The 15,200-nt window shown below is 39.0% G+C and overlaps 1 protein-coding gene across 1 annotated transcript in view; it reads right to left on the bottom strand.

The window, feature by feature from the left end:
- Window positions 1–6: 6 nt before the first annotated feature.
- The window catches only part of FAM172A (family with sequence similarity 172 member A), a 384,459-nt gene continuing 369,265 nt past the window's right edge, over window positions 7–15,200 (bottom strand). Inside the window, exon 11 of the mRNA XM_046665307.1 lies at window positions 7–379. Within this exon, the coding sequence (XP_046521263.1) occupies window positions 237–379 (143 nt within the window). The 3' untranslated portion in view covers window positions 7–236. The remainder of the gene's footprint in view (window positions 380–15,200) is intronic.

Raw genomic sequence — 15,200 nt, 5'->3', positions numbered from 1 at the left:
GGCGGCGGCGGCGCGGGGCCGGGCTCCGCCGCGGGCCGCACGGCCAGGGCAGCCCTATTGCTTTGACAGTTGCACTCATCTAGAAATAATGCAAAACGCTATTTAGATGTATATATCACGACCCTGTGCTCTGCGAAGAAAACAATCTAATGAGCGGCTGGGAGCCGGCTCGCCGACAGCAGGCCGGCAGGGCCGGCGCGGGACAGCTCCCGGCGCCCGCCCGCCGCCGCCGCCGCCTACAGCTCTTCGGGCTTCAGTCGGTGCGAGCGCCGCGTCCCCGCCGGCCGCAGGGAGCTGGTCTTGGCCTCCGAGGCTTCGGTAAAGAATCTGAAAATAGACGGCAAGCTCTTCCAGGACGTTAGCTCGTGACGGTCGGTGCCTGCAAAAGACACAGATTCCGTTACGACGGGGCCCGCTCGCGGCCCGCGCCGGTGGGACGACCCCCGCCAGGCCGCCCGAGCCCAGGCCGCGCCCTCCGCCCCGCCCCGCCACACCTGGACTGCGGGCTCGCTCGCCCGGGCTCGGCGCGAGGCCCGCGGCCGCCAGCTCCACGTCCCCGCAGGCGGCGCCCGGGGCGGCGATCGGCCCTCTCCGCCTCCGATCGGAGCCCCGGTTAGGCTCCGACGCGAGGGCGCGGCCGGGACCTCCCCCGCGGGTCGCCCGAGGCGCAGCCCCTGCGGGCCAATGGAGGCGCGCGGCGGGAAGGGCCCCTCCCTCCCGCCCGAAGCCACCCACCCGCCCGGGCGCGGCGCGCCGACTCCCGCTCCTGCGCCCGCCCCGCGCACCCACGCTTCTTTCCCTCCCAGGAGAGGAAACAAATCGGATCTTTCTTGCCTCTCCCGGAAGCTGTGCTGTTAGATACGACTGCCTCAGCGAGGTCACTGCGACCAAATTATACGGGAAGCTTAATCAAGGACCCGATTCAGAAGAGACTATGCTAGAAGCGTCCTAGCAGGCACCCCCTTTTTTTTTTTTTTACAGATTTTAGGCGAGAGTTTTAGAAAAGCTAACAAAAATGATTCAAAGCAGTGACTACTAAAGAGCCTCTAGGCCTCCTATTTTGTCAGGAGGAATTCAACTTGGAAAATGCAGGTTTAGTTGTCAATTTACGGGTTATTTTATTTTACAGCTTCTTTCTATGGCTTCAATTTAATAGTAATGTACAATATTTTTCAAATCAAATCTACCCTCAGTTTAACCTAGGCAAAAAACAACAGTGAGGTAGACAATAAGAACAGACGAGGACATTAATCTGATTCTGATTCCTTGTGATAGCTTATATCATTTTACCAGTAGCTTCATAACTGAACACTTTTTTAATTGAAAAATAAAAATAATACGAAGACTGTCCCAAAGAAATAATGAGTGAATAGATTTGAAACAGTTGCAATCTCTTCCTAGATCACTCAATTATGCAGAGAGATACTGCCTGGAAGTCTCTGGATTGGGGGCCTCTGTCTGATAGTTGAACATTGTTAATGATAATTCTTTAGTCTGTAATAGTAGGTCATTGCTATGGTTACTCTACAATGGTGCAACACTTTGCTTTCCCCTTCAGCTATTCGCTGAGACCTGGTAACCACATTTGTTGCCTAGCAACAGTTTTGTGACAGTATCACATTCTGGGAGTTACAATAATAAGGATGCTATGGCTGCAGTCGGCCAGAGAGAGCAGAAAGCTACAGTCTGTGCATGTGACTTAGCTGTGGGAGCCGGCCCTACCAGGGAACCCCTCTCTTTATAGGTGTCCTCACAAGGATGCCCTCTATCTTCTCTGCAGATTGGCCTTCTGAACCTGCATTTGGAACTAAGATCCAGTATTGAAGTCATATCCTTGAGAAATATCCCCCAACACTACCGTATTCAGACTACAAAATGAGGCCATTTCTCTACTTGCTTACTCATTTTGGGCAAAATTCAATGTTATTAAGTGGGGGAGAGAGATGAGTGTAGGTCTATCCTGGCACTAAAGTACCTACCTGACTGGATTTTGACAATCTTAATAGAATTCTTGGGGAAAAAAATTACATATATGCCTGCCTGCATCAATAGGTGTGTACATTTTCAAAAGTTCCTTAAAATATATGTAACATCCAGATATTTACTATTGTAAATTTCATTGATTTTTTTTTCAGATGGCAATCTTAAAGAATTCTTTTGAATTCAAAGGCATTTATATTCTCCAAACTTGAAAGCAGTTCTGGGTATGCTCAGACATACCTACTTTAAGTAATATTTTGTGGGTATATCTAGAAGGGGGTGCAGTGTCTGGATAGGTCTATGAAATGCCTGTCCCTATTGTGCTTGCAATTCTCGTTTCATTTCAATAACTATAACTGCACTTATAATGATAAAATATTTTAAAATCAATTGTATTTCTTCTTTTTGAAAGACTATTCTCAGATGCATAATACATGGAAATACCGATCCCCAAACACAATAAGAAAAAAAAAAGGTGTTAATTGTCTCTTATCCCTCTCATTTCCCATGCTTCCAGGCTCATTTGGCATTTCCTCCATAGTGATCACACTTACAGGTACTAGTGTTACCAAGGCTATGATCAGTGTGTCGGCTTTCTCAGGGAACTCTTCTCATAATCCCTCCTGTCCCTTGAAAACCAATTCAATCTATGAATCTAGAGGGACCTACAGAGTCAATGGTCTGAAGCAATTTTAACTCTTTTATTTTTTCTTTCCCGGTGTCAGTCTTTCTAAAGGATGAGCAAATTTCCCTGGTGATAAAATCACTACAAAGGCTTTTTAGTTTTAGCTGATGATGACTCTCTGCTTGATTAGTCCTGGGCTGAAAAGACCAAAGTCCCTGAGATAACGGAGTACCTGCACTGGCTCTCAACAATTTAAGAGTATAACTAATGAGAATTTGTGTTCCGTCAGAGGAAGGGGAAATTGCTAGGAGTCAAGGTAATAAGCAAGGTGGATCAGAAGCTGAATTACGGAGGATGGGGGGGAGGGAAGAATTCGCCAGAAACTAAGGAGTGGTAACATGAATATTTTATACAAAAATGGTTATCTTTTCTAAATTTTTGAAAGAAAATCTTTAATAATTTAAAAATAGCCCTTGGAAGTTAGGTAATTGCATGTCCATCTGGAGTTGCATATACACATTTCAAGAACATGTTTGGAGACCATTTCTGAAAATTCGGGGACAAAGTTCAGTGAAAATATTTACAAATTAATATGAATATCTACCCAGAGCAATGCTCAGAGAACAGCAACTTTTGAGAGCAGCTTTCTAGTACTTAAAAAAGACACTACTTTAGGGGAAATTATTCCATCAGGAGAGAAACACTAGGCCCTTACATTATCTATACATAAAACGGTATAAAAGGGGAAAGTTTAGGCCAATCAAAAAAGCAGCCATTTATTAATAAGCTGTAAGATGTGTAGGTAACATGGAAACTAGTCCATTTAGCACCAGCTGTGCAATTTGAAGGAGATAAACAGGGCTTTATAGTCACGGCCTGGCCTTTCCTCTACTACAACTTTACCCCTTTCAAAAGCTCCTCTTTTTAGGGACTGTGAACTTCTCTCCACTTTTCCAACCCCCATTGTCCCGATCTAGAGAAGTTCAGTGGAATACACTGAATTAAGAATTTTCCCACATTAAGTACATGCCGTGTTCTCAGGGAATGTCTTTTGTACCCTTTTGGATTGGCAGGGTCGTTCCTACTGGAGAATTCACCTTTCGGGTGAATTCAGTTCCCTAATCCATAAAATCAGTTCAGTCTCAGAATACAATGTACAGCATCTCGGTGCTTCATTACCAAAAATGCTTTGCTCAGTCTCACTCACTCGTTCTTAATGGGCATAGTAGTGGCTTCTGGGGCATTTTGGAAATTTCTAGGGATATTTCTGGTGGTCAAGATGATTGGAAGGAGCTGTGGCATTTAGTGGGAGAAGGCCAGGGATGGTGGACATCCTGCAATTTGCAGGGCAGTACAGCCCGGTGAAGAATTGTTGTGCATCCCACATGGTTTTCAAATGTTCTACCAGCTATTCATGTAGTTGAGAAACCAGTTTATAATTATATGGGCTTAGAATTTTCTCAAAGTACTTTTGGCATGATTTTTAATATACATGGAATTTTCCAAGAATCCAACTGCCATGTAAACTGCAGGGCTGTGTACTTTATGTTGTTCAGAATATTACCAAGAGTGGTTTACATGTGAGAAAATCTCATCACTGATGGCATCACTATCCACGGTACTTGAGTTGCCCATAAGCACACCTGCATCAGCCTGCATTTGCAGCTGTCGACTTCATCGTGACTCTGCGCAGGACCAAGTATGTGACTATGAGGTCTTCTCATGTAGACTCTCCCACCCCCCAGCACTTTAGATATTGATATGCATATTATTTTTATTATGAGTTCCTTTTCCTTTATTCCTTCTATATGTTAACTAGGGTATTACAATAATTTAGCAATCTTATAAGTAGGTAGGTTAGGTTATCTCTAGAATTTATTTCAGGAGAGTAAAAGCACTGCATAATATTTGTTATAACAGGCAGTATTTAGATGATCAAGGGTCAGCTTAAATAAAAATGAATAGTTAATTCTTTTTTTATTACATTAGAGATTAATTTTCCCTATAATCTGAACCCTATTGTAGCTATCTCTTTTATCCTTATACAGAGTAGAAAATGTGTTTTATTTCTCTTACTGTTCCTTCCACAAATACTGTTTGTCAAGGATGTTATTCACTGTGAAATGACCAAAAGGCAGGGGACAGGGGATATTCCAATTAACATACTACACTGAATATTTATCCTTTCCTATCACTTGTTTTAAAAAATGAACTGTAGTAAATTTCAAAGCAGTAAAGACAGCACAAATGGTCAAAAGGATTAGAAACTTTAAGTCTGAAGGATGAGCCCATAAATCATATAAGAAAGATCAGATTGCTAAAATGTGTCATTTGTTTTCCCAAAAGACTATATAAATAAAGAAAAAGTGTCTTGTAATGGAACTGAGAGAGAGGGAGGCTACATTTATGTAATAACATTTAGAAATTAAACCAAAAATGGTTGGAAATGGCACTGAGAGCAGAATGCTCGAAGAATGGGATAAGAGAGAAGAAAACATGGCCTTATCTTCTGTCTTGTCTAGTCCCCTTACTTCTTCCTGTGATGACTTCAATCCAAGTGTTTCTTACAAGTCTGTCTGGTCCACACTCTTCTTCACTTGATCTTAGTGCTTAGAAATTTTTCTTTTTGGGCAAAAACTATGCCAAAATATGCTACTGAGTTAGCAGCCAAAATCCTGATGTTTCCTTTGGCAGATGTAGACTGCTCTGAAGCCGTACCTCATTTTATGCAGTAGATGTCTTAAAAAGTTATATGTAAATACAATTTCTGTAAATAGAATGTTTTTAAAGAAAGAAGTGGGTAATTTACTCCTTCACTGAATCTTTTAATAAAGTGAGGAATTCTCTGGGAAAGCAAATAATCATTCTTCAAATGATATTACACACACAGACACACACACACACACATAACAGATTTGCCAGACATGAGGTGTACTGGTATAATATGATGGACAGTCTGAGTAAGTTCTCACCAAAGATATAATTTAGAAGAATTTCTTGGTCAATAATTCACTATTTTAATTGTTAGTTACCTTATTTCCATAGTCCTAGACCAAAAGGTTATGGAATAATTTCAACAATCTATGCAATATTTACATTTTAGGGTCTGGTTTAGAATAGGGAATATAACTGTTCACAAAGTCACCTTTGAATAGGAAATATTTTTTAAATCTTTGTTTCAGGGGGAAAAATTAGCAAGTGCCCTTACCCTCTCACTGACACTCCCCCCACCCCCTGGCAACAAAAGAATTCGTTTTAAAAGCAAAAGGTAATGAATAAATTTTATAAGTTTCCTATGATAAAGGGGGAAAGAAAAAAAACTTAGGAAGATATGAAACACATAATATTAACAGGATAACATGTCTATGATACTTTCAAAATGACAAGCCTTGATTTTAAAAATTGATCTTTAACAAGAAAAAGAAATATGGGCAATTAGGAAGTAATGAAGACCCTGTCAATAAGCTATGTTGATAATAACAGGTAAGGGAATTCTCGAGAAAATCTAATATATAAAAATCAGGAGGTCTGTAATATGCATTACTGAGTCCCAGTGGGATTAACTAATGAACTTATGAGCTCACCAGCAGTTATTTTTAGAAAGTTATAAAGAATTAGAGAAATACAAGAGCACTGAAAAATAATGTGCCTTCTAAAAAGAAATAAAATATAACTACCAAAATTCATTTTAAAATGAATTCTAGAGCTTCTAAAGAGAACATCATTAAAAAAAAAAATACAAACTTAGCAATATTTGGACAGAGAAGGGCTCCTAATGGAGACTCTGAGTTAGAAGGCACAAGTGTGAGACTCAGCCACAGTGGGGGCAGCCAGTGGAGTCAAGTGGGGTGTTCCTTGAGACTGTGGAAGGGAAATGCCAAGCGCAGCTCCCCGAATGTCTGCACTGTCTTGCTACATTACTTGCGTAAGGTATAGGCGAGTCTCATCTCTTTGCTAACACTGTTGCAACCCTGTTAAAGCTGAGATTGTGTTGAGACCCTAAAGGCAAGTCATCATGCTTGTCCAGAAGATAAGAGACAGGCTGAAACAAAGACTTATGATCAGTGCTAGAAATTTTGGGTCATTTGCAGCTTCTGGGGCAGCCCGTCCTTTCCTCAAGCTTTTTCTCTCTCTCTTATCTCTGGAAGGGGAAATGGGGGGCAGCAGGTAGGCCGTGGGGCAGCTTAAGACCCAGGGAGACAACTCTGAGAAGTAAACATTCTTAGGCAGAGTAGACAGCGTGCAGTAGCTGTGGTCTCTGACATTGCACCTGGCAGACTTCTCTAATCAACCTTCTCCTAACCAACAAACAATGGGCGCATTTTTATTGCTTCAATCGTCTATGAAACTCAGACGGCTGGTGTAGATGTGTTTTCTGTGGTTTGAATTCTTGTCTCACATACTACTCTTACTGTTGCCGTAAAGCCTGGCCTCCAGGCATATTGTTTCCCTTTAAAAGTTGAGCCTAGGTGTGGGCAAAAGCTCCCTTTTTCCAATTTCCCTTTGTCATTTTCAAAAGTAACTTTATCAAAGGATTGTAAGAGCACAGAGCACTAAAGAAGGGAATACAAAGAATCACAAAATAGTTATTTCCATAAGTACAGGTTTCTGATCCTCTTATTTCCAACACTCAGCAGAGAGCTTTACCGGGCTCCTATTCTAAAACAACACTCTGTCTGAGAGAGCTGGTACAACTTAATGGGTATCTTGTCCCAGCTTCTCTGTTTCTAGCTCGGTAACTACGGCTTATGGCTGCCAGTGTGTTTGTGTGTGTGTGTGTGTGTGTGTGTAAGAGGGGGAAGGAGAGAGACAGATTGAGAAAGACTGCAAGAGAGGGAGGGAGGGGTGAGATAGAGAATGAATTGCAAAATACTTTCCTTATTTCAAAACCAAACCAAACCAAACCATTTACTAGTTCAAATATCTGAATCTTCTGTGGTCCTCCTCTCTCAATTGTGGATTCTACTCTAAAGGATATATTTTGTGGCAGATCGTTTTTCCAGAGGTCCTGTGATTGATTAACTTATACATTCATACAAGTATTTGTGGTATGCCAGGCACTATTTCTTGGGGCTGGGGATGCAGTGGTGACTAAGATATATAAAGGCTCCACTCCTGTAGCATACATGCTGGTGAGGAACGGACATGATAATTTCAGAGAGTCGAAGTAGTACGAAGAAAACACAATAGGGGGATGTGAAGAGAATGAGGTGGAGAAGGTGGGGCGAGGAGAAGTGGTCATCAGTTTAGACTGGGTGGAGAAGACTTCTGACCTGAGACCTGAACGGCAAGAAGGAGCCAGATGGAGCTCTGGGGGCAGAGTGCTGCAGGCAGAGTTCTGGAGAACAAGAGAGGGGCTCGGAGTAGGAAAGAGCTCATCACCGTGGAGGAACTAAAAAGCTGGAGTGACTGCAGCATGGTGGCTGAGGGGTAAAGTGGTAGCAGGTGATTCGGAGGTGGGCAGCCTCCAAGCCAGGTGAGGTCTCACAGGCCACATGAAAGGTCTGAATTCTATTCCAAGTGCAATGGAAGAGCTGTTTACAGAGTTTCAAGCAGAGGAGAAATATCATCTGACTTGCATTTTAAAAGAATACACTGGTTGGTCTGTGGTGAATGGCGAGTGGATTATGGCGAGTTAGAATGATGGATTTAACCCTTCCTGATGGCATTTACCAACTCCTCTCACCTCTAGAGCATTCTCTGGGGCTCATTCTCCTACACACGTCAGGGTATAAAATCTACTTACAACTAGTTCACATAAATAAATTAAGGATACAGTAATAGTAATAGGCAGTAAGAGTTGAAAGAAAGCCCAATAAAATATTTCAAAGTAGTGAATAAAAAAATGGAATTGAATTACAAACATCATTTTCCTAACAATTCCACTCTTGTTACATATGCCAATACCTCTGGTTTCTCAGCCCTTAGAAGGACTGTTGCATGTGGTGTGAAGATACTGGGATGGGGAATATGCTGTCGGAGCATTCCATTTCTGAAAGCAGACCAGAGGTACTTACTCTCTGGTGAGCTTACTCTCCAGACAGGCTTTTCCACTGAGTTCTCCATCTCTACGAATGGATACAACATTCTTGCAGCTGCGCCAACTCAGAGCCTCTCAGTCATCTTTGATTTTTCTCCTCCCTTGTTTGCTGCCTCCTGATTCAATTACCAAATCCTGACAATTACACCTCAGCAAAGTTTTTCCACTCTTTCTTCCTTTCCATTCCCCCGTTATCACTCTAGATTTAATAACCTATCATTTAGAATCCAGAGACTTCCCCCTAACTCATTTAATTGCCTTCAGTCTCTCCTCCTCCGTCTTGTGCCCTGCTACCAGAAGAAAAGTTCTAAAGTAACTTTGTGTTACATACCTCTTCCTCTGCTCAAAAATATCCAATGGCTTCCCATAATCTATCAAACTAAGTAGAAATTCCTTAATTTGTTTTAAAGCCCTCCATTCTAGAAAGCTCTAGCCTTCTTTTCTGGGTTTATTCCTCAACTCTTCTTCTATAAGTATCCCCTATCCTCCCAGGCCCAGGTCAATTGACATATCTTAAACTGTTTCAAAACCTGAGAGACTAGGATCTGTGATTCTGGTGATTCTGAAGTCCAGCCAGAGAAGAAATTACCATTGTCCAGTTTTTGAATGCAGGGGTCAAACTTTACTCATCTTGAAAAAGGACATAAATATACCTTATGTTGAAGTATATGCTAGCTTTTAGAGTTAAATTCCTCTAAAACTGGACTATAATGACAGTTGGATACTCTATAACTAAAGCTGGAGGAGGCAGAGTGTTTTTCTTGCCCTCTCCATCAAACTAATGAGGTAGACTCAGGTGACCCACAGTCCATTACCAACTAGTTGATAAGCACTGACAAATACTCAAAGTATCCTCCAGATCTCTTTAACTAAAGTGCTGTGCTTATCTAGTAAATACAATTTACTAACATCAAAAGAAGTTTAGGAAAGAGTCAGAACTGAGAACTCTCAAAGAGCCAAACTTTAACTGTTCAAGAGCTTGTATTCCCAAGACAGAGTTGGCTTGGTCCAAATTTAGCTGCAGACAGAAACACATCAAATATCAAATAGTAAACACGTGGAAAGGAACCCAGATAAAATTTTGTGCAAGAGTTTCATTTCACAGGAGAGAAATCTAAAGTTCAGAGAGGTTGTGAGAGGCCAAAGTTACACAGAGATTTAGCTGTAATACAGTTATATTTACAAATTGGCTAAGCACTGAAATAGACAAAATTTTCAGAAGATGTGTGTCTAATTGCTTTAAGATCTAGTTCAATATTTACTTCCTCTAATAAGCCTTCTTTGATTAACCTTACCCCATACCAACTACTCCTTTATTCATGTTTCATTATTTTGTATATATTGTACACTATATTATCATATACTTTCTTTGCTTAACGAGTCATTTTGTGTATGAAAAATACCTTGTTTATCTCCAAATCCTCTCAGGATAATGTCTCAAAACTTATTATCCCAGAAATCACAGTTGAGGCTTAATAGATGTTTATTGTATAAATAACTGTTTGGAACAGATTTCACTGGAAACTCATGCTTATTAAATGTTATTAAAAATAAAAAAACATAGAATCATAGAAATTTTCTATGGTTTTTGCACTATTTTGATAATGATTCCCACTTTGAAATTAAGGAAATGGAGGCAAACAGAAGATTGTGGCAGTAAAAACTTGTGAATTTACAAAGCAAAGTGCTACTGGTATTCTGAATGCATAGGTGAATCATCACACAAGCTTTTGTATCCACAGCATCATTTTGTTTTGCTTTGTCAGACTTTCAATAGCACAGATCTTTGCTTTGCAGCCAATAGAAGGAGGAAGGCAGTGGAGAAAGAAGGAGGTGGTAAAGTAGTGATTATATATATTATCCCAGGCACTTAATGATTAGGAATTGTACTAAAGCATATAGGCCAATTTGGGGAGAACCGATATTACAATACTGAGTCTTCCAAGCAATAAACATGATATATTTTGCCATTTATTTAGATCATCTTTAATGCTTCTTAATGAAGTTTTATCATTTTCTCCATAGAGGATATGTACTTCGTTTATTAGATTCCTTCATTCGTTAATTCACTTATTTATAATTACACTTCTTATTTTAAGATAATTGTAGATTCATACGCAATTATAAGAAATAACACAGAGTGATCCTGTGTCCCGCTTATAATTTTCCCTAACAGTAACACTTTGTAAAACGGTAGTACAATCTGATAACCAGGGTACTGACAATGCTATTGTTAAGATACAGAACATTTCCATCACCACAAAGATCACTATGTTGCCCTTTTATAGCCACACTCACCTCCCTTCCAACCCCTCCTTAACCCTGGCAACCACTAATCTCTTCTCCATTTCTATAATTTTGTCATTTCAAGAACGTTATATAAATGGAATAATACAGGATATAACATTTTGGGATTGGCTTTTTCATTCAGCTTAATTTTCTGGAGATTTATCCAGGTTGTTGTGTGTGTCAATAGTTTGTTCCTTTTTATTGCTGAGTAGTATTCCATGGTATGGATGTACCACAGTTTGTTTAACCATTCTCCTGTTGAAGGACATGTGAATTGTTTCTAGTTTTTTGGCTATTATGAGTAAAGCTGCTATAAACATTCAGCACAAATTTTTGTGTGAAATCATCTTCATTTTTCTGGGATAAATGTCTAAGACTGCAATTGCTGGGCTGTGTATTAGTTGAATGTTTAGTTTCTCAAGAAACTGCCAGGATGTTTTCCAGCATCATTGCACCATTTTACATTCCTTCAAGCAATGTGTGAGTGATCTGGTTTCTCTGTATCTTTGCCAAGAATGTATTTATTGAGTAGACTGATTTTCCCACTTTATTCTTCTTTTCCAAAATTGTTTTAGGTATTCTAGTTCCTTTGCCTTTTCATATAGATTTTAGAATAATCTTGTCTAGATCTACAAAAAAGGACTGACCTTACCCAAAAAGGTATCAGTTTGACCTCTGGGGGATCTAGAGATTAAAGTCAGCCATGCGGGTGGTCAACCATGTTGATGTAACTGAATCGCAATAAAAACTCTGGACACCAAAGCTTGGGTGAGCTTCCCTGGTTTGTAATACTCCACGTGTATTTTCACACATCATTGCTGGGAGAAGACAGCACTGTCCATGACCTGATTGGAAGATGAAAACTAGAAACTCATACTTAGAACTTTCCTGGCCTCTGCCCTATGTGTCTCTTCCTTGGCTGATTTTAATCTGTACCCTTTTGCTGTACTAGGCTGTGACCGTGAATATAACTGATTTCAGTGAGTTCTGTGAGTCCTTCTGGCAAGTGATCAAACTTGAAGGTGTCTTAGGAACCCATGTGAAGTTGGTATCAGAAGTGAGGGTGGTCTTGGGGACTCTAGAAGTTTACATCTACAGAAAAATCTTGCTTGGATTTTGACAGGAATTATGTAAACCTGTATATCAATTTGGAGAGAACTGACATCATTACTATGTTGTGTGATTGAATCTACAAACATGACATGTCTCCTAGCTTTATTCTTTTAGTATTGCCTATTTGTTGATGTTATTATACTTATTTTTGGTATACAGAAATGTAATTGATTTTTGTATAATGATTTTGTATACAGCAACCTTGTTAAAATATCCTTTTCATTCTAAAAATTTATCTATACATTTTGAATTTTCTACAATCATATCATATGTGAATAATTTCAGTTTTGTTTTTTCTTTTCTATTTCTTATAGCTTTTATTTTTTCCAGTCACAAGTTTAAGAAAACGTTAAACTATAAACAAAATAGCCTCAAATGTATTCATACCATTAACTAATAAGATGAATAAAATATCACAGAAAACAAATTATGAATAACATAAAACTAGCATAAAATTACCACATTTTCTATTTTGATTGATTTCTTGATGACACACTTAAAAACACCTAGCTCTGTCAGGTAATGTCATCTAGTTGCTGACTGCTGGTCATGAAAGCTCCGTCACCTTACGACAGACACTGACAGCTTCTGGAGTGTCAGCTATGCTCCCTAACACTGTGATTTCTTTTCATCCTAGTTAAGGTAATGTAGAAATGGACTATTTCTGCTACATTCAGCCTCCAAGTGTAGAGTTACCTTCATGCTGTCCAGTACTACTTCGTAAATTTCATTCCCAGTTCTCTCCTCCAAAGCATTTCCTCTCTGAACATCCTTTTTTTAAAAAAAAAAATCTCATAATGCAACTGCCTTCTACATGGCAAGAATCCTTAAACGATCCTGAATTTATTTACATAACACCATTAATACATATAGAATAACATTAAGATAAAAATGCATTGATTTTAAATTAAATACATATATTCACAAATACGTCATGTAATGCAGTAAATTCCTACTATTGACTACTTTAGAAATTGACATGAGAACACCTTGGATAGGACTGATTACTTCAATACCAGATCATATTTCAGAGTATCAAGATGGAGAAAATTCATGAGCACTTAAATTAACATTAAGTTCTACTAAGAACTGATTTATGATAAACACTGAACAGAACCAGATATGGCTAAACAATTACCAGAAAGGGTTATGAAAATTGTTTACAATTAAATCCTTGCTGTATCTATACCGAGCTTCATCCTAAAAAGACACTTCAAAACTCGAATTCGGCTTTCCATACAGGCTTTTCTGCAACTGTCCAGAAGACCTACAGGCTGGAATCTTTCATTATTGCTGAAGGAATTAAATTTTCTCCCCTGGAATTAAATTTACTTCTGGGTTGGTGAATATTTGCAGTCCTGGAGTTGGAGATATTGTAATGGATGTAAAGCATATTTTACACGTGTTACAAAATTTGGCAAGTACATATTATTCCCACTTCTTTCCTTTGTATGTTGGCTCTAAGCAACATTTTAAATCTAATTATAGGGCCATAAAGGTTCTTTTTTCCCAAGTATTTTAAAATCAGGGTCAGAATTATTACTTGGATCTTGTTAAAGTAGCAATAGATGGGAATTATTTCCCAAAGAATCTCAAATACATCCTTTGGGCATCACTGTAGATGGATGGCATCTATTATTTTATTTCTATTTCACAGAGGAAATTTAAAAATACTGATGAGAAAGCCTATGAATCCACTTACAAGGTTAACTAAGGTGGAGGATTAATCTGCACAGTGAAAAAGGAAGATGTTGGTTACTGAAAATAAGATGTCATCAGTTGGTCAGATTTCAGTGCTGCTGGGCCAACAATTTATATCCATCAGTTAGAAACATGGATTGTAGAAAACTTTCCTAAGAGAAGTTGTAAATGAAGGAAAATCTGTATTATCAAGACAAAAGTACTTTAGGAATCTCAACAATAAAGAATGCTAGAACCCACTTACTAGAAAAACCGTATTTACAAATTGTGAAAAAGGAGGCTAAAAGTTATACATCTCTACAGTGACTAACAGGAAAAAATTTAATATCATATTAAGTAAGAATACAGTAGTTGAATTACTTTTGCTTGTTTGTTTAATAGTTATTTATTCATATCTTTTATTGAAAAAAGCATTTGAGATGACATATATATGTTATAGGAGGATAAAATAAAAAGGGGTGAGGAGAAATCAGATAAAGGTAGGGAGAAGGGAAGTTTAATCCAGAAGGCTGACTAATACAAAGACCCAGGCTGTTGCCAGGTAATGGCCCAAAATTTGACTGAGCTTCCTGTTGACAAATACAAAGAGGGCAATACGAGTGATCATGATTCACGGCTTCTAGGTGCTGGAGAACAGCTGTTTTTCACATTTGTTTCTTTAGTGAAGACTTATGATACAATACTAAAGAGCAACCTGGGAGATGTAACCCAGAGCACAGGAAGATAACGTGTTTCAGGTGACCTGCTAGTCTATGATAGTCTGGCCTGCTCAAGAGATAAAATTAATCACATGTAAAGGAATGGATGGACGATATCTCCTTTAGACAATTGTATTTTTTCTAGACAACTGTATTATTTTTGTTTTTGCCCAATAAGAATTGAGCAACATAAAGTCTGAGGTTACATTCTCTGGCAAGAACTTGGATGATAGATTGCTTTTGCTATTTTGGGGTCATCAATATGCTTTAATATCCACTCCAGAAATTATGAAGCCTAACCAGGATACGTGCCCAAATAGATGGCTCCTTTATCTACAAAAAGGGGAGGCTAGGGGAGTGCCTGGGGGGAGGAAGGGCCAAGATTTTCTCAAAAAATGTTTTTGACTTCACTCCAGTATATGAATAACTAGATTATAGAGGTCCCAAATCTCCAGCATGTCTGTAAACCTTTCAACCTAGGTATTACTCTAGCCACAAATCATTATCAGTAAATAGACCACAGAACATGGAGAATTTTTAAGATTCAATTTTAAGCTAGTAGATTTAAAATGGTAATATGGTTGTAATATGTACTTCTAGTAATTATTATAATCATTAAGAAATAAAAGTAAAGTTAAAATTCATTATTTACTATTTCCTGGCACAGCATTAAGCACCTTAATACACTGATTCAAGTAAACTTGAGAATAATTTTACAAAGTAGGCAGTATTCTCATTTTGCTGATCAAGAGAC

This window comes from Equus quagga, chromosome 7 (genome assembly GCF_021613505.1).
Source record: "Equus quagga isolate Etosha38 chromosome 7, UCLA_HA_Equagga_1.0, whole genome shotgun sequence".
Lineage (NCBI taxonomy): Eukaryota > Metazoa > Chordata > Mammalia > Perissodactyla > Equidae > Equus > Equus quagga.
Note: the sequence above shows the minus strand (reverse complement) of the source record. Positions and strands in the feature narration are given on the sequence as shown.